The sequence below is a fragment of the Anomaloglossus baeobatrachus genome, chromosome 3 (genome assembly GCF_048569485.1).
Source record: "Anomaloglossus baeobatrachus isolate aAnoBae1 chromosome 3, aAnoBae1.hap1, whole genome shotgun sequence".
In the NCBI taxonomy this organism is placed as follows: domain Eukaryota; kingdom Metazoa; phylum Chordata; class Amphibia; order Anura; family Aromobatidae; genus Anomaloglossus; species Anomaloglossus baeobatrachus.
Window position 1 is genome coordinate 472,417,617 of NC_134355.1, and position 24,856 is coordinate 472,442,472.

Here is a 24,856-nt window from a genome sequence, read left to right on the forward strand (position 1 = left end):
TGCTGTTGTCTCCTAGGAGAGAGATCACTGAGCCCGACCGAACAGAAATATATATGTATATATATATATATATATATATATATATATATATATATATATATATATATATATATATTATATATATATATATATATATATATATATATATATATATATATATATATATATACACACATACATACATACACACACACACACACACACACACACACACACACACACACACACACACACACGTATCTATTCCGGCACCCTAGGGGGACCAGCACCGGGTGACCGGTGTGGCTTACCGACCGCTAACGAGCGGAGTGTGTCCTCCAGATTCCCTGCCTTGGATCCCCCGGAGCTGCAGAGCTGTTCACTGAGAATCCTCCACCGGCAGAATGCCAAAAAATGGTTGCCGGAGCTCTCAGGGGAGGAGTGGAGCTGTGGGCGGCGCCAGTAAAGTGCGGGAATCTGGGGTCCCAACAGTGATCAGTGAGGGGGGAGGAAAACATGCAGGATGCTCCAGCCCTCACATCCGACGTCAGGTCGGTAATCCCGCCCTTACCCCTGACTGGCAGGCCCGGGGCGGGATTTTTGCGACTAGGCCGCGATGAAGCCGGGGACTAAATTTGAGACCGCGCCCGACAAGCAGGCACGGTCGGCGCGGAAGTCCACCGGCCTCCTCAATTCAGCAGCTGCTGCGGTTTCCGGGAAGAAGGTGCGCTCCCTGCACAGTCCCCTATGGGGACACAGAGTACCTTTGAGTTGCAGGGCCCGGTCCCTGAGGTTGAAGAGGCTCCGGTCCGGCAGGTTCCCACAGGGGCTGCGGATGGAGCACGGTCCCAGTAAATGGATGACCGTTCAGGATCCCACTTCTCCCAGAGCCGCATAAGGGATGGTGAAGGAGACGGCATGTGGCTCCAGCCTCTGTACCCGCAATGGGTACTTCAACCTTAACACCGCCGACGTAGTGGGGTGAGAAGGGAACATGCCGGGGGCCCCGTGGGGGCCCTCTTTTCTTCCAACCGACATAACTAAGTATGAGAATGCATGAGTGGATGTGTGCCTCCTTCCACACAAAGCATAAAACTGAGGAGCCCGTGATCCACGGGAGGGTGTATAGGCAGAGGGGAGGGCTTTACACTTTTAAGTGTAATACTTTGTGTGGCCTCCGGAGGCAGAAGCTATACACCCAATTGTCTGGGTCTCCCAATGGAGCGACCAAGAAAAAGACAGAAGGGTCGGCAACGAGAATGGCCAAGGAGAATGGCCGGAAGAGCGACACCAGGACAGGAAAATTTTCCAAATCCTGTGATAGATCTTGACGGAGGAAGACTTACGGGCCCGAGTCATAGTGGAGATGACTTCAGGAGGAATACCAGAAGCCGTCAAAATCCAGGACTCAAGAGCCACGCCGTCAATTTGAGTGCGGCAGAATTCGGGCGGAAAAACGGACCTTGCGAGAGCAGGTCTGGACGGTCCGGAAGATGCCACGGCATCTCCACGGACAGTTGGAGCAGATCCGGGTACCAAGCTCGCCTGGGCCAGTCCGCTGCAATGAGGATGACTCGACGGCCCTCCATTCTGATCTTGCGCAGGACTCTGGGCAAGAGAGCTAGAGGGGGAAAACACGTAGGACAGACGAAACTTGGACCAGTCTTGAACCAGAGCGTCCGCGGCGAAGGCCTGAGGATCGTGAGAGCGAGCCACGTAAACCGGAACCTTGTTGTTGTGACGGGATGCCATTAGGTCCACGTCCGGAGTGCCCTACTTGCGGCAGATTGACTGAAACACTGCCGGGTGCAGGGACCACTCGCCACCGTCCACGGATTGACGGCTGAGATAATCTGCCTCCCAGTTTTCTACGCCAGAGATGTGGACTGCGGATATGGTGGACTTTGAGTCCTCCGCCCATTGAAGAATGCGTTGGACCTCCAACATTGCCAGGCGGCTGCGTGTCCCGCCTTGGTGATTGATGTAGGCAACCGCTGTCGCGTTGTCTGACTGGACTCTACTGTGCCTGCCCGCCAACAGGTGGTGAAAGGCTAGGAGAGCTAGAAGCACAGGTCTGGTTTCCAGCACATTGATTGAAAGGGCTGACTCGGACGGAGTCCAAGTGCCCTGTGGTGGAGATGTACCGCTCCCCAGCCGGATAGGCTGGCATCCGTGGTGAGAATCACTCAGGACGGAGTCAGGAAGGAGCGCCCTTGGGACAGGGAGAGGGGTCAAAGCCACCACTGAAGAGAGCTCCTGGTCCGTGGCGACAGAGCCACTAACCTCTGTAAGGAGGAAGGCCGCTTGTCCCAACAGCGGAGAATGTCCAGCTGCAGAGGACGCAGATGGAACTGGGAAAAGGGAACCGCTTCCATGGAGGCCACCATTTGACCCAGCACCTGCATCAGACACCTGAGGGTATAACGGCGGGGCATCAGGAGAGAGCGCACCGCCAACCGGAGTGACAGCTGTTTGTCAAAGGGCAACTTCACAAGTGCCGGCAAAGTCTCGAACTGCATCCCTAGGTACGTGAGACTCTGGGTCGGAGTCAGAGTGGATTTGGGAAGATTGACAATCCACCCGAATTGGGCTAGGGTGGCGAGAGTGAGCGAAACACTCCGCTGACAGTCTGCGCTGGATGTACCCTTGACCAGAAGGTCGTCCAGATAAGGAAGCACTGCTAACCCCTGGAGGTGCAGGACCGCAATCACTGCCGCCATGACCTTGGTGAATACCCGAGGGGCCGTGGCTAACCCGAAGGGGAGAGACACAAATTGGAAATGATCCTCTCCTATCGCAAAACGTAACCAACGCTGATGTGACACTGCGATTGGCACATGTAGATAGGCATCTCTGATGTCGATGGACGCATGGAACTCCCCTTGGGTCATTGAGGCAATGACTGATCGCAGAGACTCCATGCGAAAATGCCGCACCCGGACATGCTTGTTGAGAAGCTTGAGATCCAGGATGGGCCGGAAGGTACCGTCCTTTTTTGGAACTAGGAAGAGATTTGAGTAAAAACCTCTGAACCGTTCCTGAGCGGGAACTGGGACAATCACTCCGTTTGCCTGCAAGGACGCCACGGCCTGCGAGAAGGCGGCGGCCTTGGAGCAGGGGGGAGTTGAGAGAAAAAAAATCTGTTTGGAGGGCTGGAAGAGAATTCTATCCTGTAGCCGTGAGATATGATGTCTCTCACCCACTGATCGGAGACTTGCTTTAACCAAGCGTCGCCAAAGTGGGAGAGCCTGCCACCGACTAAGGACGTGGCTGGAGCGGGCCGAGAGTCATGAGGAAGCTGCCTTAGTGGCAGAACCTCCTGCGGTCTTCTGTGGACGCGCTTTTGGGCGCCAGTTGGATTTCTGATCCTTGGCTGAGTTAGCGGACGAGGCGGAAGGCTTAGAGGATGACCAGTTGGAGGAACGAAAGGAACGAAACCTCGATTGATTCCTACCCTGGGCGGGTTTCCTGGTCTTGATTTGTGGCATGGAAGTACTCTTCCCGCCAGTAGCTTCTTTAATGATTTCATCCAGCTGTTCACCAAACAGCCGTGAACCAGAAAAAGGGAGCCCAGCAAGAAACTTCCTGGAAGAAGCATCTGCCTTCCACTCTCGAAGCCACAAAATCCTGCGGATAACAAGAGAATTAGCTGAAGCCACCGCAGTGCGGTGAGCAGCCTCTAGCATGGCAGACATGGCATAGGATGAAAAAGCTGAAGCCTGAGCAGTTAAGGTAACCATCTCAGGCATAGATTCCTTGGTGAGGGAATGCATCTCCTCTAGAGAAGCAGAGATGGCTTTGAGAGCCCACACTGCTGCAAAAGTCGGGGAAAACGCGGCCCCCGCAGCTTCATACACAGATTTGGCCAGAAGGTCAATCTGACGGTCAGTGGAATCCTTAAGTGAGGTGCCGTCAGCCACCGACAACGGTCCGGGCTGAGAGCCTAGACACCGGAGGGTCTACCTTTGGGGAGTGAGACCACTCCTTGACCACCTCAGGTGGGAATGGAAACCGGTCATCAGAACCACACTTTGGAAAGCGTTTGTCAGGGCAGGCCCTGGGTTTGGTCACAGCGGTCTGAAAACTGGAGTGGTTAAAGAACACACTCTTCACTCTCTTAGGCGAGGTAAACTGATGTTTTTCTGCCAAAGAGAGTTGCTCCTCTGACACTGGCGGATTGAGATCCAGCACAGAATTAATAGAAGCAATCAAATCATTAAGATCTGAGTCACCCTCAGAGAAATCGATGGGATACATAGCCTCCGAGCCCCCAGTGAGGGCATCCTCCTCATCTTGAGAGTCAGCTCTTGAGACAGAGCCGTGGGATGGGGAGGGGGAGGAAACCCTGCGCCTGTTCTTAGAAGGACAGGGTCTGGGATCAGATGATGAATCCTCCGTGAGCTCCGATGGACGGAGGTCAGAGGATAGGAGTCCTCTGTCAAGAGTATTAGAGGCACCCTGTGAGGGGGGCTGATGCATATTCATCAAAGTCCTGGACAAAAGTCCCATGGACTCAGCAAATGACTGGGATATGGACCTAGAAAAGGACTCTACCCAGGCCGGGGGTTCAGTCACAGGTGCAGCAGCAGCCTGAGAGACCACTGGGGGTGAGACTCCAGGCTGTGGCACCGCCAAGTTAGAGCAGACATCACAATGTGGATAGGTGCTCGGCTCAGGCAGCAGGAGCTTAAATGCAGAATAAAGCTTTGCAGCCTTGCTCCTTGTGGGAGACATGCTGCTGGAGTGGGGGCTTTGCAGAGAATGAACCCCAGGGAGAATATACAGAGGTCCACAACCGGAGACCGGCTGTAGCTTACCAGAACGCTGAGCGCGGTGTTGTGTGCCCTCCAGATCCCGAAGCCCGGTCCCCCAGTCGCAGCACCTCAGCAGAGATGCAGAATGCAGGATGTCCCAGAGCAGAGTGAACTCTGCCTGAGAAGAGGGCGTTGCTATAAAAGAGCGGGAACTGGAGGGCTATAGAGACCTGCAGGGAAGGAGGGACGCCCCAGCAGTGGGGAGTGTCCCTCCCCTGTGTAGAACGGCCGCCGGGAGGAGCCGAACCTGTCCCTCTGCATGAGTGACATGTGAGGGCAGGAAAATGAAACTAGGCCTCCGGCGAAGCCGGGGCCTAAATTTAAGCGGCGAGGCCGACAAGCAGGCACCATCGGCGCAGTTCTCAGGCAAAAGCTAAAAGAACCCGCCGGAAAAGTTAAAACAATCACAAACAGCATACTCTCCCCTTACAATAAAGAACCGGGACCCCCAACATAAACGTCTCAGGTACTTAGCTGCTGAAACGCAGGGCCATGTCCCTGGGGATGAGTGCTCCGGTCCAACAGAATCCTCAAGGGGCTGTGGATGGAGACCGGACTCCTGCCAGGCATGGAGACCGTGCTGACTCCCACTTCAAGCCAGAGCCCAGAAGGGATGGTGAAGGAGCGCGGCATGCAAGGCTGCAGCCTTGTAAAATCAACCTTAACAACACCGCCGACACAGTGGGGTGAGAAGGGACATGCCGGTAGTCCAGTCATGGACCCGCTTTTCTTCAAACTCTTTCCAAAAGTCAAATAAAATCAGATGAGAATGCATGTGTGGATGTATGCCTCCTGACACAAAGCAATAAACTGGCTAGGACTGGCTACCAGGGGGTGTATAAGCTCAGAGGAAGGAGCTACACTTTTAAGTGTAGTACTTTGTGTGTCCTCCGGAGGCAGAAGCTAAACACCCATGGTCTGGGTCTCCCAAAGGAACGATAAAGAAATATAGCACATTAATTTACAGTTAGTACAAATTAGAACCCTAAGGGTACGGTTCCAGTTGCGTAGGACTCGTGCGAGTCTCGCATCGGTATCACTTGGTACAGCCGCACACTCTACCGGCATGAATGGGTCAGCTGCAAGTATTTTTATGCAGCTGAGGCGCTCCTGTCCGGAGAGAGTCAGGCCGTGCTGGGTGATACCGATGCGAGACTTGCACGAGTCCTACGCAAGTGGAACCGTACCCTAATACTTATCACTAGAGAAGAGCTAACCTTAGGAATTTCGGTTCGGAGGGTACAGTCAAGCCTTAGAGAAAGTTTGCTTTGGGACCCTGACTTGACTGGAACCTCAATGGAAATCACTGATTGGTCAGTTGGGGGTCTCTGCCCACATGCAGCCAGCCATAAACAGAGTGTGTGTGTGTGAGTGTGCGAACAAACACTACCCATGGCTCGCATGGGCTGAGCATCAATCATACCCAAACACAGCACTGCTCGCGTCAGTGGTTTGCACTCAAACCCGAACCTCAGGTTCGCTCATCTCTACTTATCACATTATTCTACTAAACTGCAAATGTCGTCATAACCTCATTGGCAGTGAACCAGTCACTAAAAGAGGAAAAACACGTACCGGTGGAGTCTTCTGTGAGAGTTCTCGCGTCAATCTGTCTGTGAAGCCTTGCAACAAGGTATTCCCTCCAGCAACAATCACACTGCCGTACAATCCCTGTGTCGAGAACATACAAGTCAACACTTAATTATAGGCATTGTGGCACCTAAGTAATTGTGTTGTATGAGCAAAAGGCAGAATGACAATGGAACAGTAGTGCACATATACTGAACTAGAACTAAAAAAGATCCAGCTGGTTTTAACATGAAATCGATAAATTAGGTTGATCAATAAGCCACTGATAACACTTCTGTACTTACCGGTCGAATATCAATGTCACACATTCCAACACTTGTAGTTACTACATGACTGACTCCAAGCATAGTATTACCAGACAAGCCCTGGAGACAAAAAAAAAACAAAAAAAAACAAAAAAAAAAAACACATCTTTAGTATATGTCAAGTATATGTCAATCTACATTCATAGACTGTTCAATGCAGAATTCTGATCATTAAATAGAAAATGTTTAACCCATTAACGCACCATAATGTACAATTACATTGTGGAGCATGTCTGGGTGTTTGGAATGGGCTCGGGAGCTGACCCCACTCCCCATAGGCCATATGCAGGCTGTATTACATAGCTGGTGTCTGCCTTTGTCCTAGTAATGGACAACCCCTTTAAGTTCCGCTAACCAGCCTAGGCGTGCATTCAGAAGCTAATCGGCAAACAAAAATGTGCATCATCCTCCTTTTTCCATTTGAAAATTCAGTAATGTAGAAAAATAAATAAAAATACATATTAGGTAGAACAGTCTGATCTAGTAAGATATAAAATTGTCTAATCGGTGGTTAGTGCCGTACATTAACAAAAAACAATTCAAAAAGCATCAAAATTCCTCTTTTGTTGTTTCTGAGCAACATACAAAAAAAGCAGCAAAAGAATCACTTTGATGAGAATATAGTATATAGTAATATTGTAATTATGACCTGGAGGATTGTTAGGTTATATTACTTGTGTAATTGATCCCGTAATAAAAACAAAAAACTGGGGGTGGGGTGGGGGAGACTTCACAAAAATGGCCCCAAACTTGAACTTTGTCATTTTTCCTTCCTTAGTTTTATCATATAAACTGGTCCCATGAAAGAAAAAAAAAAAATAATAAGTGTTTTGTCGGTGGGGGAAATAAAAACAAAAAAAACAAATATTGGCTGCATTCTTAAAGGGAACCTGTTATGTGAAAAAACCTCTATTAACCTGCAGATATGGTGTTAATCTAGATTTAAAACCTGTCTGGTGCCTGCACCTAGAGCCCCGCTGCCAGGAAGAAATGATAAACTATTTATCCCGGTAGCGTTCGGCTCACAGTGCGGTCAATATAAAGGACTGGCACATGACTTATTCCTTCCAAACACATTACTAAGGACCAGGGGGCATACACTGCGAGTAGAAGAAAAGCTATTCCGGCAGCTAAATAGGAAAGGGTTCTTTACAGTAAGAGCAGTCAGACTGTGGAATGCCCTACCACAAGAGGTAGTAATGGCAGATACTATAACAGCTTTTAAAAAAAGGCTGGATGATTTCCTCAGTACACACAACGTTGTTGGTTATAAGTAACTTAAGGTGGCTTTACATCGCTAAAGCGATGTCGTAGGGGGGTCACGGATTTTGTGACGCACATCCGGCCGCGTTAGCGATGTCGTTGCGTGTGACACCTATTAGCGATTTTGAATCGTTGCAAAAATGTTCAAAATCGCTAATCGGTGACATCCCCCTTAGAGACAAAAAAGAGAGTTTTGTTTACTTACCGTAAATTCTTTTTCTTATAGTTCCGTCATGGGAGACCCAGACCATGGGGTGTATAGCTACTGCCTCCGGAGGACACACAAAGTTACTACACTCAAAACGTGTAGCTCCTCCCTCCCAGTATATACACCCCCTGCTAGCCAGTCCTAGCCAGTTTAGTGCAAAAGCTGAAGGAGGACATCCACCCACAAGAAGAGAGAGCAAAAACCGGAAGAACCGGAACCTCTGTCTACAACAATAACAGCCGGTGAAGACACCGAAACAAGAAACCTGCCAACAGGCAATAGGGAGGGTGCTGGGTCTCCCATGACGGAACTATAAGAAAAAGAATTTACGGTAAGTAAACAAAATTCTCTTTTTCTTTATCGTTCCTATGGGAGACCCAGACCATGGGACGTTCCAAAGCAGTCCATGGGTGGGAATAAACAGACAACTGAGAAGCAGGCAAAACCTAACTTCACAAATGGGCGACAGACGCCTGAAAGATGCGTCTGCCGAAGCCCGCGTCTGCCAAAGCATAAGCATGGCTTGGATAGAGCTTCGAAAAAAGTATGCAGACTAATTCGAGCTGCAGTCTGACAGACCTACTGAGCCGTAGCCTGGAGCCTGAAAGCCCAAAAGGCACCGACAGGTCTGATCAAATGTGCTCTGATCCCCGGCGGGGAAGGCACTTGAGTACACTTGTTGGGCCTCGGAAATGGCCGACCTAAGACAACGACCCAGGGTCGGCTTAGATGCCGAGAGACCGCTACGCTGACTAGCGGTCAGCACCAGAGAGAGGTGCACTGCCTAATAATGGCGGTGCAAGACACATAGATCCGGAGCGCCCGCACCAGATCCAGGATATGCAACGCTTTCTCAAACGATGAACAGGAGCCGGACAAAAGGAAGGCAGGAAAATTGCCCCGGATAAGGTGGAAGCAGTAACCACCTCAGGGAAAAAAGTCCGGAGTCGGACGGAGACCACCTTGTCTTGATGCAAAAGGCCAAGAAGGGGGTGACTCCGAGAGAGTACAGCTAGAACTCTCTGGCGGGAAATTATAGCCACTAGAAGACTACTTTCTGTGAAAGATGAAACAAAGAAACCTCCCTAAGAGGCGCAAAGGGGGGTTTCCGGGAACCGGGAGGACCGGATTAAGGTCCCAGGGCTCCATAGGCCGCAGGAAAGGCGGAATAATGTGAGATGCGCCCTGAAAGGAGCGCACCGGAGCCAGCCGGACGATACGCCGCTGGCACATACTGACAGAGCCGAGACCTGTCCCTTATGAGGGATAGTCCTAGCTGTAAACCGGACTGTGAAAGAGACAGGAGGGTCGGCAAGGCTAAAAAGGTCAAAGGACACTTTGAAGCTCGAGTCATAGCGGAGATGACTTCAGGAAGGATACCAGAAGTCGCCAAGATCCAAGACTCAAGATCTACGCCGTCAATCTGAGAATCCAGAATTCTGACGGAAAAAACGGACCCTTTTGAGAAAGGGTCTGAACGGTCCGGAAGATGCCATGGCAATCCAACGGACAGAAGGAGCAGGTTAGGGTACCAAGCCTGCCTGGGTCAGTCTGGAGAATGAGAATGACCCGACGGCCCCCTTAACTGATCTTGCGCAGGACTCTGGGCAAGAGGTAGATACGAAGCTGGGATCAAACATGAACCAGTGTGCCTACCGCAATGGACCACGGTTGGACAGCTGAAATAGTCTGCCTCGCAGTTTTCACATCTAGGATGTGGGCTGCGGATATGGTGGACTAGGAGTCCCTTGTCCACTGAAGAATGATGAGCCGCCAAGATTGCCAGACGGCTGAATGTCCCGCCCTGGAAGTTGATGTAGGAAAACGCTGTCACGTTGTCCGACTGGACTCGAATGTGCCTAGCCGCCAACAGATGGTGAAGGCTTAGAGAGCTAGAAATACAGCTCTGATTTCCAGCACATTGAACCAGAGGGCTGAATCGGACAGAGTCCAAGCGCCCTGCGCTCCACGGTGGAGATATACTGCTCCCAAGGCGGAAAGACCAGCACCCTGGTGAGGATCACCCGGGACGGGGCTAGGAAGGAGCATCCCTGAGACAGAGTGGCCGAAACCACCACTGCAAGGAGCCCCTGGTCAGTGGCGAAGCCACCACTCCGAGAAGGAGGGAGGTCGCGTGTACAGCGGAAATCCTCCAGTCTCAGAGGACGCAGGAGAAACTGGGCAAGGAATCGCTTCCATTGACGCCACCGTCTGACCAGCACCTTATTTGGTGTCTGATAGAACGACGTCGACCCGGAGGGACTACTGATCGACTAAGAGCAGCTTCACAAGTGCCGACAGAGTCTCGAATTGCGTCCCTGAAAACCTCTGGTGCGAAGTCAGAGTGGACCTGGACAGAATGACAAGCCACCCGAATAGATTAGAGTGGCGAGAGTAAGCGAAGTACTCTACTAAGAGTCTGCGCTGGATGAAACCCCGAGAAGAAAACCGTCCAGGGCAAACGATCACTGCCAACCCCTAGGGGTGCAGGACCCTAATCACAGCAGCCCCAAGGAGAATACTCGAGGGGCCGTGGCTAACCCAAAGGGAAGAGCCACGAATTGGACCACTCCGATGGCAAAACGTAGTCAACGCTGGTGTGAAACTGCGATTGATCCTTGCCGAAAAGCATCCCTGATGCCGATGGCTGCTAGGGAATCTCCTTGGGTTCTTGATTGATCCGGTGAAAAACACACGGAACAAGACCGAGACTCCATGTGAAAACGCCACACCTGACCATGCTTGAAAAGCTAAAGATCCAGGTCGGAAGGCACCGCCCTCTTCGGGGACTAGAAATAGATTTAAGCAAAAATCTCAGAACCGTTCCCAGTCGGGAACCGGAACAATTACTCCGTTGGCCTGCAAGAAATGCCACGGCCTGTGAGAAGGCGGCGGCCTTGGAGCCGGGAGGAGTTGACAGAAAAAATCTGTTTGGCGGGTGAACAGAATTCCATCCTGTAGCCATGGGAGATATAAACTCGCCCCCACTGAACGGAGACGTGGTAGAACCTTACGTCACCAAGTGGAGAGAGCCTGCCACCGACCAAGGAGGTGGTTGGCGTGGCCAGATAGCTCGGAGGAAGCTGACTCCGAGGTAGCATCTCCTGCGGTCTTCTGAAGACGCAGCTTCAAGCCATTTGGTTCTATGAACTAAGGCCGAGCTAGAGGACGATCAGAAGGAGGAACGGAAACCACCGAAACCTCAACTGATTCCTGCCCTGGTTTAGGTTTGTGGCAAGGAAGAACTCTCGTCTCCGAGAGCTTCCTAAATTTCATCTAGTTGGTTCCGAAGAGACTGGTCCCACCAAAGGGGAGCCCAGCAAGGAACCTCTATAGACGCATCTGCCTTCCATTGCCGAAGCCACACCTGCGGATAGCGAGGAAAGTAGCCAAAACCACCGCTGTGCGGTGTCCAGCATGGCAGACTTGGCAGAGGATGGAAAGACTGAAGTCTGGAAGTTCAGGCAACCGTCGTGGGCATAGAGTCCCTGTGAGGGAATGCATCTCCTCTGAGGAGCCATCAGCCACTGACATAACGGTCCGGGCTGAGCCACCTGAGGTGAATGAGCCCACCTCTTGACCATCATTGGTGGACGGGGGAAACCCAGTCCTCAGAATCACGCTTCATGGGAAGCGACTGTCAGAGCGGACCCTGGGCTGGTTACAGGGGCCTGACAACTGGCGTGGTTAAGGAACACACGTTGTGTTCACCTAGATAAGGTAACTCCGGCGGATTGAGGTCCAGTACAAAGTTAATGTACCGTGGGATCCTTATAGAGGTGCCGTCAGCCACTGATACAACTATCCGGGCTGAAAGTCTGGACACCGGAGTGGCCACGCTTGGCGAATGAGTACACTCCTTGACCACCTCTGATGGGAGGGGGAGACAGGCAGCAGAACCCCGCTGTGGGATCTGCAGGACAGGCTGCGGGCTTGGACGCAGCGGGTTGAAAACCGGAGTGGTTAAGGAACACACTCCTCGTCTTGTTAAAGGTATACTGATGCCTTTTTGCCAGCGGGGAATACTCCCCTGATACAGGCGGATGGAGGTCCAATATAATGTACGCATCTAATCATTCGCATCCCCGTCATCTACGGACGGATCAAAGTACGTAAAGCAGCGTCCGAGCCCCTGATAGAGACATCCTCCTCGTCCAGTGGGTCAGCTCGTATCAGAGCTGCGGGACGGGGAGGACAGGGGACCCTGCGTCTCCCTGTCAGGAGGACGGGGTCTGTGAGCTTTGCTGAGCAAGCAGAAAACGCCCTGAGAGGGGGGTTGCATGCTCAGGGGATGCCGGGACAGCCGACCCCTGGAAAAAGAGATTCCCCCAGGGGTCAGCCACCGAACCCGGAGCAGCTGGAGGGACCATGCATGAGGCTCCAAGCTGAGGGGCCACAGCGGTTATGAGCTCGGTACAGCCGTACGAGACTACCAGCAGTGGATAATAAAAAACAGCCTGCAGCCTCGCTCTGTGAGACCTGCTGCAGAAGTGGGGGGCTCTGTCTAGAATGTGTAGAAAACACAAGACAGGGGTTCAGCCTGGGGAGACTCCAGGCTGAGGCACCACCACCTAAGAACCATGACATTATGGGTCTGTGCCGGTTCCAGCCTTGGAGCTCTGCTCCTAGTGAGACATGCTGCTGAGGAGGAGGTTCTATAATAAAGAATTAACTCCTTCACGATGCCCTGATAGTATATAAAAGTGCACAACCAGAGGTTGTGACTTGTCAGGCCGCTGTGAGTGCCCCCCCAGGTTCCAAGCCTGGACCCCCAGCCAGGTATTCACTCCCTCTGCACTGCAGAGCAGCCAGCGCCGATCAGCGTACTAAGAACGCTGAGAAAATGGCGCTAGAGTGAGGGGGGAGGGCGGGGGTTAACCCAGGAGCGGGAATCGGAGGGCTAAGAAATGTACAGGGGAGGGAATCATCTCCTCAACAAGGAGTGTCCTCCCCTGTGCAGAGCGGCCGGCGGGCGGTGCTGCAGCGTCCCCCTGCATGACTGACATGCAGGGGAACGAGACGAAACTAGGCCGCGGCCGAAGCCGGGGCCTAGAGTTAAACATGCGGCCGAAAATCAGGCATCATCGGCGCGGTACACAGAAAAAAACAGTGGAACCGGCCGGAAACACAGTACAAGCAGCATTATCAAAGTCAAACACTGTCCCCCTAATAAAGTGCCCCACATTGCAGAAGGACCCTCTGAATAACGTCTCTATACTTAGCTTTGAGACGCAGGGTCCAGTCCCTGGTGGGGTGGGGGTCCAGTGCTCCGTCCAGCAGGGTCCTGTCAAAGGGCTGCGGATGGAGGCCGGTCTCCTGCAAAGCACCACTTCAAGCCAGAGCCCCAGCATGGGATGGTGAAGGAGCGCGGCATGAAGGGCTCTTGCCCTGAATCAACCTTAACAGCACCGCCGCCAGGGAGGTGTGAAGGGACATGCCGGGGGTCCAGTGGACCCGCTTTTCTTCTTCCAAATCTGTAGAAAAAATGAAAATCAAAAAAAAAAAAGATGCATGTGTGTGTTGTGATCCTCCTGACACAAAGCAAAAAACTGGCTAGGACTGGCTAGCAGGGGGTGTATATACTGGGAGGGAGGAGCTACACGTTTTGAGTGTAGTAACTTTGTGTGTCCTCCGGAGGCAGTAGCTATACACCCCATGGTCTGGGTCTCCCATAGGAACGATAAAGAAATGTAGAACTGGTGGAGGAAGGTTGAAATAGATGGACCTAGGTCTTTTTTCAACCTAAATAACTATGTAACTGTGTAATGGTGCCGGCATGGGTTCAGTCAGTATCAGGGGCACGGTTATAGCCACCGCTCACTATGCACAGAACAAGGACTAAAATTGCGCTGGCAGCACCCTGATGACTGCAAGCCGAACACTTCTAGGGAGAATACAGTACATCATTTCCTGGTGGCAGCGGGGCTCTGAGTGCAGGTGCCGGGTGGATTGAAAATGTTAACCCCATATCTGCAGGTTAAATGTTGTTTTCAAGTGACCGTTTCCCTTTAATAACCCCTTCATGACTGGCCGATTTTGCACTTTCCGTTTTTTTTCGCCACCCTTCTTCTAAGAGACATAATAATTGTTTATTGCGGAACGAGCTGTACTTTTAAATGAAACCATGAGTTTTACCATACAGTGTACTGGAAAACGGCAACAAATTTCCAACTGCAGAAAAATTGCAAAAAAAAGAAGGGAATTTTGTTTACTTACCGTAAATTCCTTTTCTTCTAGCTCCTATTGGGAGACCCAGACAATTGGGTGTATAGCTTCTGCCTCCGGAGGCCACACAAAGTATTACACTTTAAAAAGTGTAACCCCTCCCCTCTGCCTATACACCCTCCCGTGCATCACGGGCTCCTCAGTTTTGGTGCAAAAGCAGGAAGGAGGAAACTTAATAAATTGGTCTAAGGTAAATTCAATCCGAAGGATGTTCGGAGAACTGAAAACCATGAACCAAAAGAACAATTCAACATGAACAACATGTGTACACAAAAGAACAACCAGCCCGAAGGGCACAGGGGCGGGTGCTGGGTCTCCCAATAGGAGCTAGAAGAAAAGGAATTTACGGTAAGTAAACAAAATTCCCTTCTTCTTTGTCGCTCCATTGGGAGACCCAGACAATTGGGACGTCCAAGAGCAGTCCCTGGGTGGGTAAAAGAAAACCTCAATAAAAAGGGCCAAAACGGCCCCCTCTTACAGGTGGGCAACCGCCGCCTGAAGGACTCGCCTACCTAGACTGGCGTTTGCCGAAGCATAGGTATGCACCTAATAGTGTTTCGTGAAAGTGTGCAGACTAGACCAGGTAGCTGCCTGACACACCTGCTGAGCCGTAGCCCGGTGCCGCAATGCCCAGGACGCACCCACGGCTCTGGTAGAATGGGCTTTCAGCCCCGAAGGAAGCGGAAGCCCAGAAGAACGGTAGGCTTCAAGAATTGGTTCCTTGATCCACCGAGGCAAGGTTGACTTGGAAGCCTGCGAACCCTTACGCTGGCCAGCGACAAGGACAAAGAGCGCATCTGAACGGCGCAGGGGCGCCGTGCGAGACACGTAGAACCGGAGTGCTCTCACCAGATCTAATGAGTGCAAATCCTTTTCACATTGGTGAACTGGATTAGGGCAAAATGAAGGTAAGGAGATATCCTGATTGAGATGAAAAGGAGATACCACCTTAGAGAGAAATTCCGGGACAGGACGCAGAACCACCTTATCCTGGTGAAAAACCAGGAAGGGTCTTTGCATGACAGCGATGCAAGCTCCGACACTCTTCGGAGTGAAGTAACTGCCACTAGAAATGCCACCTTCTGCGAAAGACGTGATAAAGAGACATCCCGCAGCGGCTCGAAAGGTGGTTTCTGAAGAGCCGTTAGCACCCTGTTAAGGTCCCAGGGTTCCAGCGGACGCTTGTAAGGTGGGACTATGTGGCAAACTCCCTGCAGGAACGTGCGGACCTGCGGAAGCCTGGCCAGGCGCTTTTGAAAAAATACGGAGAGCGCCGATACTTGGCCCTTGAGAGAGCCGAGTGACAAACCCTTGTCCATTCCGGATTGAAGGAATGAAAGAAAAGTGGGTAAGGCAAACGGCCAGGGAGTAAAACCATTATCAGAGCAGCAGGATAAGAAGATCCGCCAAGATCTGTAATAGATCTTGGTGGACGTTGGTTTCCTGGCCTGTCTCATAGTGGCAATGACATCCTGAGATAATCCTGAAGACGCTAGGAGCCAGGACTCAATGGCCACACAGTCCGGTTGAGTGCCACAGAATTCAGATGGAAAAACGGCCCTTGTGACAGCAAGTCTGGGCGGTCTGGAAGCGCCCACGGTTGACCCACCGTGAGATGCCACAGATCCGGGTACCACGATCGCCTCGGCCAATCTGGAGCGACGAGAATGGCGCGACAACAGTCGGACCTGATCTTGCGTAACACTCTGGGCAGCATCGCCAGAGGAGGAAATACATAAGGCAGTCGAAACTGCGACCAATCCTGAACTAATGCGTCCGCCGTCAGAGCTCTGTGATCTAGAGACCGGGCCATGAATGCCGGGACTTTGTTGTTGTGTCGTGACGCCATGAGATCGACGTCCGGCGTTCCCCAGCGGCGACAGATCTCTCGAAACACGTCTGGGTGAAGAGACCATTCCCCCGCGTCCATGCCCTGACGACTGAGAAAATTTGCTTCCCAGTTTAATACGCCCGGGATGTGAACTGCGGAGATCGTGGAGGCTGTGGCTTCCACCCACTGCAGAATCCGCCTGACTTCCTGGAAGGCATGACGACTGCGCGTGCCGCCCTGGTGGTTGATGTATGCGACGGCAGTGGCGTTGTCCGACTGTATACGGATCTGTCTGCCCTCCAGCCACCGATGGAAAGCCAATAGGGCTAGATACACTGCCCTTATCTCCAGAACATTGATCTGAAGGGAAGACTCTATCGGAGTCCAGGTTCCCTGAGCCCTGTGGTGGAGGAAAACCGCTCCCCACCCTGACAGGCTCGCGTCCGTGGTGACCACAGCCCAGGTTGGGGGTAGGAAGGATTTTCCTTGCGATAGAGAATTGGGAAGGAGCCACCACTGAAGAGACGTCTTGGTTGCAAGGGAAAGAGAGACGTTCCTGTCGAGGGAAGTCGACCTCCTGTCCCATTTGCGGAGAATGTCCCATTGGAGTGGCCGCAGATGGAATTGCGCGAACGGCACTGCCTCCATCGCTGCCACCATCTTCCCCAGGAAGTGCATGAGGCGCCTCAAGGGGTGTGACCGACCCCGAAGAAGAGATTGCACCCCTGCCTCCAGACAAAGCTGTTTGTCCAGCAGTAGCTTGACTACCGCTGACTGTGTGTGAAACTCCATCCCGAGGTAAGTCAGTGATTGGGTCGGTGTCAACTGGGATTTTGGGAAGTTGATTATCAACCCGAACTGCTGGAGAGTCGCCAGAGCGACTGTAAGGCTGTGTTGACACGCCACCCAAGAAGGTGCCCTGACTAGGAGATCGTCTAAGTAGGGAATCACCGAGTGGCCCTGAGAGTGTAGGACCGCCACAACGGATGCCATGACTTTGGTGAACACCCGTGGGGCTGTCGCCAGGCCGAAAGGCAATGCCACGAACTGAAGGTGTTCGTCCCCGATGGCGAAACGCAAGAAGCGTTGATGTTCGGGTGCGATCGGCACATGGAGATAAGCATCCTTGATGTCGATCGATGCTAGGAAGTCTCCTTGTGACATCGAGGCGATGACCGAGCGGAGAGATTCCATCCGAAACCGTCTGGTGCTCACATGTCTGTTGAGTAGTTTGAGGTCCAGAACGGGACGGAATGATCCGTCCTTCTTTGGCACCACGAACAAGTTGGAGTAAAAGCCGCGACCATGTTCCTGAGGGGGAACAGGGATCACAACTCCTTCTGTCTTCAGAGCATCCACTGCCTGAAAAAGTGAAAAAGTGTGTCGGCCCGAGCGGGGGGCGGAGAGGTTCTGAAGAAACGAGTCGGAGGACGAGAGCTGAACTTTATCCTGTGACCGTGAGACAGAATGTCTCTCACCCATCGGTCTTGAACATGTGGCCACCAGGCGTTGCAAAAGCGGGAGAGCCTGCCACCGACCGAGGATGCGGTTCGGGGATGCCGAGAGTCATGAGGAGGCCGCCTTGGAGGCAGTGCCTCCGGCGGCTTTTTGGGGGCGTGACTTAGACCGCCACGCATAGGAGTTCCTCTGGCCTGCTGGACGAAGAGGATTGGGACTTGGCGGAGGGACGTAAGGACCGAAACCTCGATTGAATTTTTCGTTGCTGAGGTCTCTTAGGTTTGGACTGGGGTAAGGAGGAGTCCTTTCCCTTGGATTCCTTAATAATCTCATCCAATCGTTCGCCAAACAATCGGTCGCCAGAAAACGGCAAACCGGTTAAGAACCTCTTGGAGGCCGAGTCTGCCTTCCATTCGCGCAGCCACATGGCCCTGCGGACTGCCACAGAATTAGCGGATGGCACCGCTGTACGGCTAGCAGAGTCTAGGACTGCGTTCATGGCGTAGGAAGAAAAAGCTGACGCTTGAGAAGTCAGAGACGCAACCTGCGGAGCAGAATTACGTGTGACCGCATTAATCTCAGCCAGACAAGCTGAGATAGCTTGGAGTGCCCACACGGCTGCAAAGGCCGGGGCAAAAGACACGCCCGTGGCTTCATAGATGGATTTGACCAGGAGCTCTGCCTGTCAGTGGCATCTTTTAGCGATGAACCATCTGCAACCGATACCACAGATCTAGCCGCCAATCTAGAGACTGGAGGATCCACCTTGGGACATTGAGCCCAACCCTTAACTACGTCAGAGGGGAAGGGGTAACGTGTGTCAGTAAGGAGTTTAGCAAAGCGCTTGTCCGGAACCGCTCTGGGCTTCTGGACAGCATCTCTGAAGTTAGAGTGATCGAAAAACGCACTCCGTGTACGTTTGGGGAACCGAAACTGGTGTTTCTCCTGCTGAGAAGCCGATTCCTCTACAGGTGGAGGCGGGGGAGATAGATCTAACACCTGGTTGATGGACGAGATAAGATCATTTACTAAGGCGTCTCCTTCAGGTGTATCAAGATTGAGGGCAACGTCAGGTTCAGAGCCCTGAGCTGCGACGTCCGCCTCGTCCTCCAGAGAGTCCTCAAGCTGGGAACCCGAGCAGCGTGAAGAAGTCGGGGAAGATTCCCAGCGAGCCCGCTTAGCCGGTCTGGGACTGCGGTCCGGGCAGGAGTCCTCCACGTGAGACCTAGGGCCCACCCTGGGAGCGCGCTGCGGCGCGGACCAAGAGGGGCCTGGGGGCGACGATCCAACAGGGACCGGGGCCTGTGTAAGGACCGGTCTGGACTGCAAAGCTTCTAGCAGCTTGGCAGACCATTTGTCCATAGACTGAGCCATGGATTGTGAAAGTGACTCAGAGTTTCTCAGCAAAAGCAGCAAACTCTGTCCCTGCCGCCTGGACAGGGGGAGCAGGGGGGTCTACCTGAGCCGAGGGGCCCACTAGTGACCGAGGCTCCGGCTGAGCAAGCGAAACAGGGGCCGAGCATTGCTCACAGTGAGGGTAGGTGGAACCCGCAGGTAACATAGCCCCAGAAGAGGTACAGGTCGCAAAAAAACCCTGTGCCTTAGCACCTTTGCTCCTTGTGGACGACATGCTGTTGTCTCCTAGGAGAGTGATCACTGAGGGTATATGGGAAAGGGTATACAGCCCGACAAAACAGAAATATATATATAGAATACATATCTATTCCGGCACCCTATGGGGGACCAGCACCGGTGACCGGTGTGGCTTACCGACCGCTAAAAAGCGGAGTGTGTGTCCTCCAGATTCCCTGCCTTAGGTCTCCCAGAGCTGCAGAGCTCTTCCCTGATAATCCTCCACCGGTAGAATGCCAAAAAAATGGCTGCCGGAGCTCTCAGGGGAGGAGTGGAGCCGTGGGCGGTGCTAGAAAAAGTGCGGGAATCTGGGGTCCCCACAGTGATCAGTGAGGGGGGAGGAAACATACAGGATGCTCCGGCCCTCACATCCGACGTCAGGTCGGCAGTCCCGCCCTTACCCCTGACAGGCAGGCCCGGGGGCGGGATTTTTGCTACTAGGCCGCGATGAAGCCGGGGACTAAATTTAAGACCGCGGCCGACAAGCAGGCGCGGTCGGCGCGGAAGTCCGCCGGTCTTCACAAATCAGCAGCTGCTGCAGCGTCCGGGAAGAAGGCGCTCCATGCACAGTCCCCATGGGGACACAGAGTACCTTAGAGATGCAGGGCCCGGTCCCTGAGGATGAATAGACTCCTGTCCGGCAGATTCCCACAGGGGCTGCGGAGGGAGCACGGTCCCAGTGAATGGATGACCGGTCAGGATCCCACTTCTCCCAGAGCCGCTAAGGGATGGTGAAGGAAAACGGCATGAGGCTCCGGCCTTTGTACCCGCAATGGGTACCTCAACCTTAACAGCACCGCCGACAAAGTGGGGTGAGAAGGGAACATGCCGGGGGCCCCGAGGGGGCCCTCTTTTTTTCCAACCGATATAACTAAGTCTGAGAATGCATGAGTGGATGTGTGCCTCCTTCCACACAAAGCATAAAACTGAGGAGCCCGTGATGCACGGGAGGGTGTATAGGCAGAGGGGAGGGGTTACACTTTTTTAAAAGTGTAATACTTTGTGTGGCCTCCGGAGGCAGAAGCTATACACCCAATTGTCTGGGTCTCCCAATGGAGCGACAAAGAAAAGGGCAATTGCACGATTGTTTTTGAGATGTTTATTAACTGTGTTCACTATATGGTAAAACTGATGTGTGGGTGTGATGCCTCGGGTTGGTATGACTTCACAAACACCAAACATGTAAAGGTTTACTTTTATCTAAAGGGGGTACAAAAAAAGTGAAGTTTGTCCAAAAAAAGTGGCGCACATTTTGCGCCATTTTCCACGACCCGTAGTGTTCTTTTTTGGGGATGTATAGCTCAGTGACGGCTTATCTTTTGCGTCTCGAGCTGACGTTTTTAAATGGTACCATTTTTGCGCAGATGCTAAGTTTTGTCTGTTATTGAATTTTGCGTCGACGAAAAAAAACGTAGTTTTGCGTTTGGAATTTTTTGGCGCTACGCCATCCACCGATCAGATTGATTTTATATTTTGATAGATCAGGCATTTCTGAACGCAGAAACACCAAATGTGTGTCTTTTTTTAACCCTTTAATTTTTAATGGGGCTAGTGTGTGTTTGTGGGGGGGGGGGGGGAATTTGAACTTTTAGGGTTTTTTTTTTTATGCCTGATCACTCATTCTTTTCTCCCGATCAGAGCAGCACCACTTAGGTTGGGAGAAATTATCATCTCTTGTAACTTGCAGTACTCGGCTGCTGGTTACAGGACCTGAGTCATGTGAGCTGCAGGAGGCATCACATGACCCTGTGGTACCATGACAACCATCGGACCCACATGATCACGTCACATGACTTCCAGTGGCAGGCAGTGAGTAAAGCTTTACTGCGATCGCCATTAAAATGGCGCTGTCACATTTTGACAGCTCCATTTAAAGGGGTTAACAGGTACAGGTGGATAACGATTCCATAAGTGCCTGCAAGGCACACGTCAGCTGTACAAATCAACTGACGTGCGCAGATCCCCGCTGACAGCCTGCAGCAGCCGGTGGGGATTAACACTATGATTGCTAGGACATATCTTTACTGTCTGCGGCCGTTAAGGGGTTATAGGGTTAATACACATGAAAATTCTAGCCATCCTATCCTTCAAAATATATAGTTCACCACATCAATGGGATATTCCTATTACACTGAACATAAATGGGTCAAAAATCACACAAGTTGCACACTACTTAATGAATTTGATGAGTCTTCATGGTGTGCGCTGGACTAGAATTGCTACTCCGATCAGAGACAGGCATGAAACTGCCAAAAGAAGGGAATTTTGTTTACTTACCGTAAATTACTTTTCTTCTAGCTCCTATTGGGAGACCCAGACAATTGGGTGTATAGCTTATGCCTCCGGAGGTCACACAAAGCATTACACTTAAAAGTGTAAACCCCTCCCCTTCTGCCTATACACCCCCCCCGTGCATCACGGGCTCCTCAGTTTTGGTGCAAAAGCAGGAAGGAGGAAACTTATAAATTGGTCTAAGGTAAATTCAATCCGAAGGATGTTCGGAGAACTGAAACCATGAACCAAAGAACAATTCAACATGAACAACATGTGTACACAAAAGAACAACAGCCCGAAGGGAACAGGGGCGGGTGCTGGGTCTCCCAATAGGAGCTAGAAGAAAAGGAATTTACGGTAAGTAAACAAAATTCCCTTCTTCTTTGTCGCTCCATTGCGAGACCCAGACAATTGGGACGTCCAAAAGCAGTCCCTGGGTGGGTAAAAGAATACCCCGGTAATAGAGCCGAAAGACGGCCCCTTCCTACAGGTGGGCAACCGCCGCCTGGAGGACTCGCCTACCTAAGCTGGCATCTGCCGAAGCATAGGTATGCACCTGATAGTGTTTCGTGAAAGTGTGCAGACTCGACCAGGTAGCCGCCTGACACACCTGCTGAGCCGTAGCCTGGTGCCGCAATGCCCAGGACGCACCCATGGCTCTGGTAGAATGGGCTTTCAGTCCTGAAGGAACCGGAAGGCCAGAAGAACGGTAGGCTTCAAGAATTGGTTCCTTGATCCACCGAGCCAAGGTTGACTTGGAAGCCTGCGACCCTTTACGCTGGCCAGCGACAAGGACAAAGAGCGCATCCGAGCGGCGCAGGGGCGCCGTACGAGAAATGTAGAGCCAGAGTGCTCTCACAAGATCTAACAAGTGCAAATCCTTTTCACATTGGTGAACTGGATGAGGACAAAAAGAAGGTAAGGAGATATCCTGATTGGGATGAAAAGGGGATACCACCTTAGGGAGAAATTCCGGAACCGGACGCAGAACCACCTTGTCCTGGTGAAACACCAGGAAGGGGGCTTTGCACGACAGTGCAGCTAGCTCAGACACTCTGCGAAGTGATGTGACTGCCACTAGGAAGACCACCTTCTGCGAGAGGCGAGAAAGAGAAATATCTCATTGGCTCGAAAGGTGGTTTCTGAAGAACCATTAGCACCCTGTTCAGATCCCAGGGTTCTAGCGGGCGCTTGTAAGGGGGGGGGGACTATGTGGCAAACCCCCTGCAGGAACGTGCGTACTTGCGGAAGCCTTGCTAGACGCTTTTGAAAAAATACAGAGAGCGCCGAGACTTGTCCCTTAAGAGAGCCGAGAGACAGCCCCTTTTCCATTCCGGATTGAAGGAAAGACAGAAAAGTGGGCAAGGCAAATGGCCAGGGAATAAAACCCTGATCAGAGCACCAGGATAAGAAGATCCTCCACGTCCTGTGGTAGATCTTGGCTGACGTTGGTTTCCTGGCCTGTCTCATAGTGGCAATGACCTCTTGAGATAACCCTGAAGACGCTAGGATCCAGGACTCAATGGCCACACAGTCAGGTTGAGGGCCGCAGAATTCAGATGGAAAAATGGCCCTTGAGACAGCAAGTCTGGTCGGTCTGGTAGTGCCCACGGTTGACCCACCGTGAGATGCCACAGATCCGGGTACCACGACCTCCTCGGCCAGTCTGGGGCAACGAGGATGGCACGGCGGCAGGCGGACCTGATCTTGCGTAACACTCTGGGCAGCAGTGCCAGAGGAGGAAAGACATAAGGCAGTCGAAACTGCGACCAATTCTGAACTAAGGTGTCTGCCGCCAGAGCTCTGTGATCTTGAGACCGTGCCATGAATGCCGGGACCTTGTTGTTGTGCCGGGACGCCATTAGGTCGACGTCCGGCTTCCCCCAGCGGCAACAGATCTCTTGAAACACGTCCGGGTGAAGAGACCATTCCCCTGCGTCCATGCCCTGGCGACTGAGAAAGTCCGCTTCCCAGTTTTCCACGCCCGGGATGTGTACTGCGGAGATGGTGGATGCTGTGGCTTCCACCCACAGCAGAATCCGCCGAACTTCCTGGAAGGCTTGCCGACTGCGTGTGCCGCCTTGGTGGTTGATGTATGCCACCGCCGTGGCGTTGTCCGACTGAATTCGGATCTGCCTGCCTTCCAGCCACGGCTGGAACGCCTTCAGGGCTAGATACACTGCCCTTATCTCCAGAACATTGATCTGAAGGGAGGACTCTGGCTGAGTCCAGGTACCCTGAGCCCTGTGGTGGAGGAAGACCGCTCCCCACCCTGACAGACTCGCGTCCGTCGTGACCACAGCCCAGGATGGGGGCAGGAAGGATTTCCTCTTCGACAAAGAAGTGGGAAGAAGCCACCACTGAAGGAAGGCCTTGGCTGCCCGAGAAAGGGAGACGTTCCTGTCGAGGGACGTCGATTTCCTGTACCATTTGTGGAGAATGTCCCATTGAAGAGGACGCAGATGAAACTGTGCAAATGGAACTGCCTCCATTGCTGCCACCATCTTCCCTAGGAAGTGCATGAGGCGTCTCAAGGGGTGCGACTGGGCTCGGAGGAGAGATTGCACCCGTCTGTAGTGATCGCTGTTTGTCCAGCGGAAGTTTCACTATCGCTGGGAGAGTATGAAACTCCATCCCGAGATATGTCAGCGATTGTGTCGGTGTCAGTTTTGACTTTGGGAAATTGATGATCCACCCGAACCTCTGGAGTGTCTCCAGAGCAATGTTCAGGCTGTGTTGGCATGCCACCCGAGAGGGGGCTTTGACAAGAAGATCGTCCAAGTAAGGGATCACTGAGTGTCCCTGAGAGTGTAGGACTGCAACCACTGTTGCCATGACCTTGGTGAAGACCCGTGGGGCTGTTGCCAGGCCGAAAGGCAGTGCCACGAACTGAAGGTGTTCGTCCCCGATGGCGAAACGCAGGAAGCGCTGATGCTCTGGTGCAATCGGCACGTGGAGATAAGCATCCCTGATGTCGATTGAGGCTAGGAAGTCTCCTTGGGACATCGAGGCGATGACGGAGCGGAGAGATTCCATCCGGAATCGTCTGGTTTTCACGTGTTTGTTGAGCAGTTTGAGGTCCAGGACGGGACGGAAAGATCCGTCCTTTTTTGGTACGACAAACAAGTTGGAGTAAAAACCGTGACCCCATTGCTGAAGGGGAACGGGGATAACTACTCCTTCTGCCTTCAGAGTGTTCACCGCCTGAAGGAGAGCATCGGCTCGCTCGGGGGGCGGAGATGTTCTGAAGAAACGAATCGGAGGACGAGAATTGAAC

At 52.4% G+C, this 24,856-nt stretch overlaps 1 protein-coding gene across 1 annotated transcript in view; it reads right to left on the minus strand.

Moving 5' to 3' along the window:
* The window catches only part of LOC142296680 (actin-like protein 6A), a 102,535-nt gene that overhangs the window by 11,522 nt on the left and 66,157 nt on the right, over window positions 1–24,856 (minus strand). The window contains exons 11-12 of the mRNA XM_075340598.1: window positions 6,668–6,748; window positions 6,369–6,464 (exon numbers count right to left, since the gene is read on the minus strand). Coding sequence (XP_075196713.1) covers window positions 6,369–6,464; window positions 6,668–6,748 — 177 coding nt within the window. The remainder of the gene's footprint in view (window positions 1–6,368; window positions 6,465–6,667; window positions 6,749–24,856) is intronic.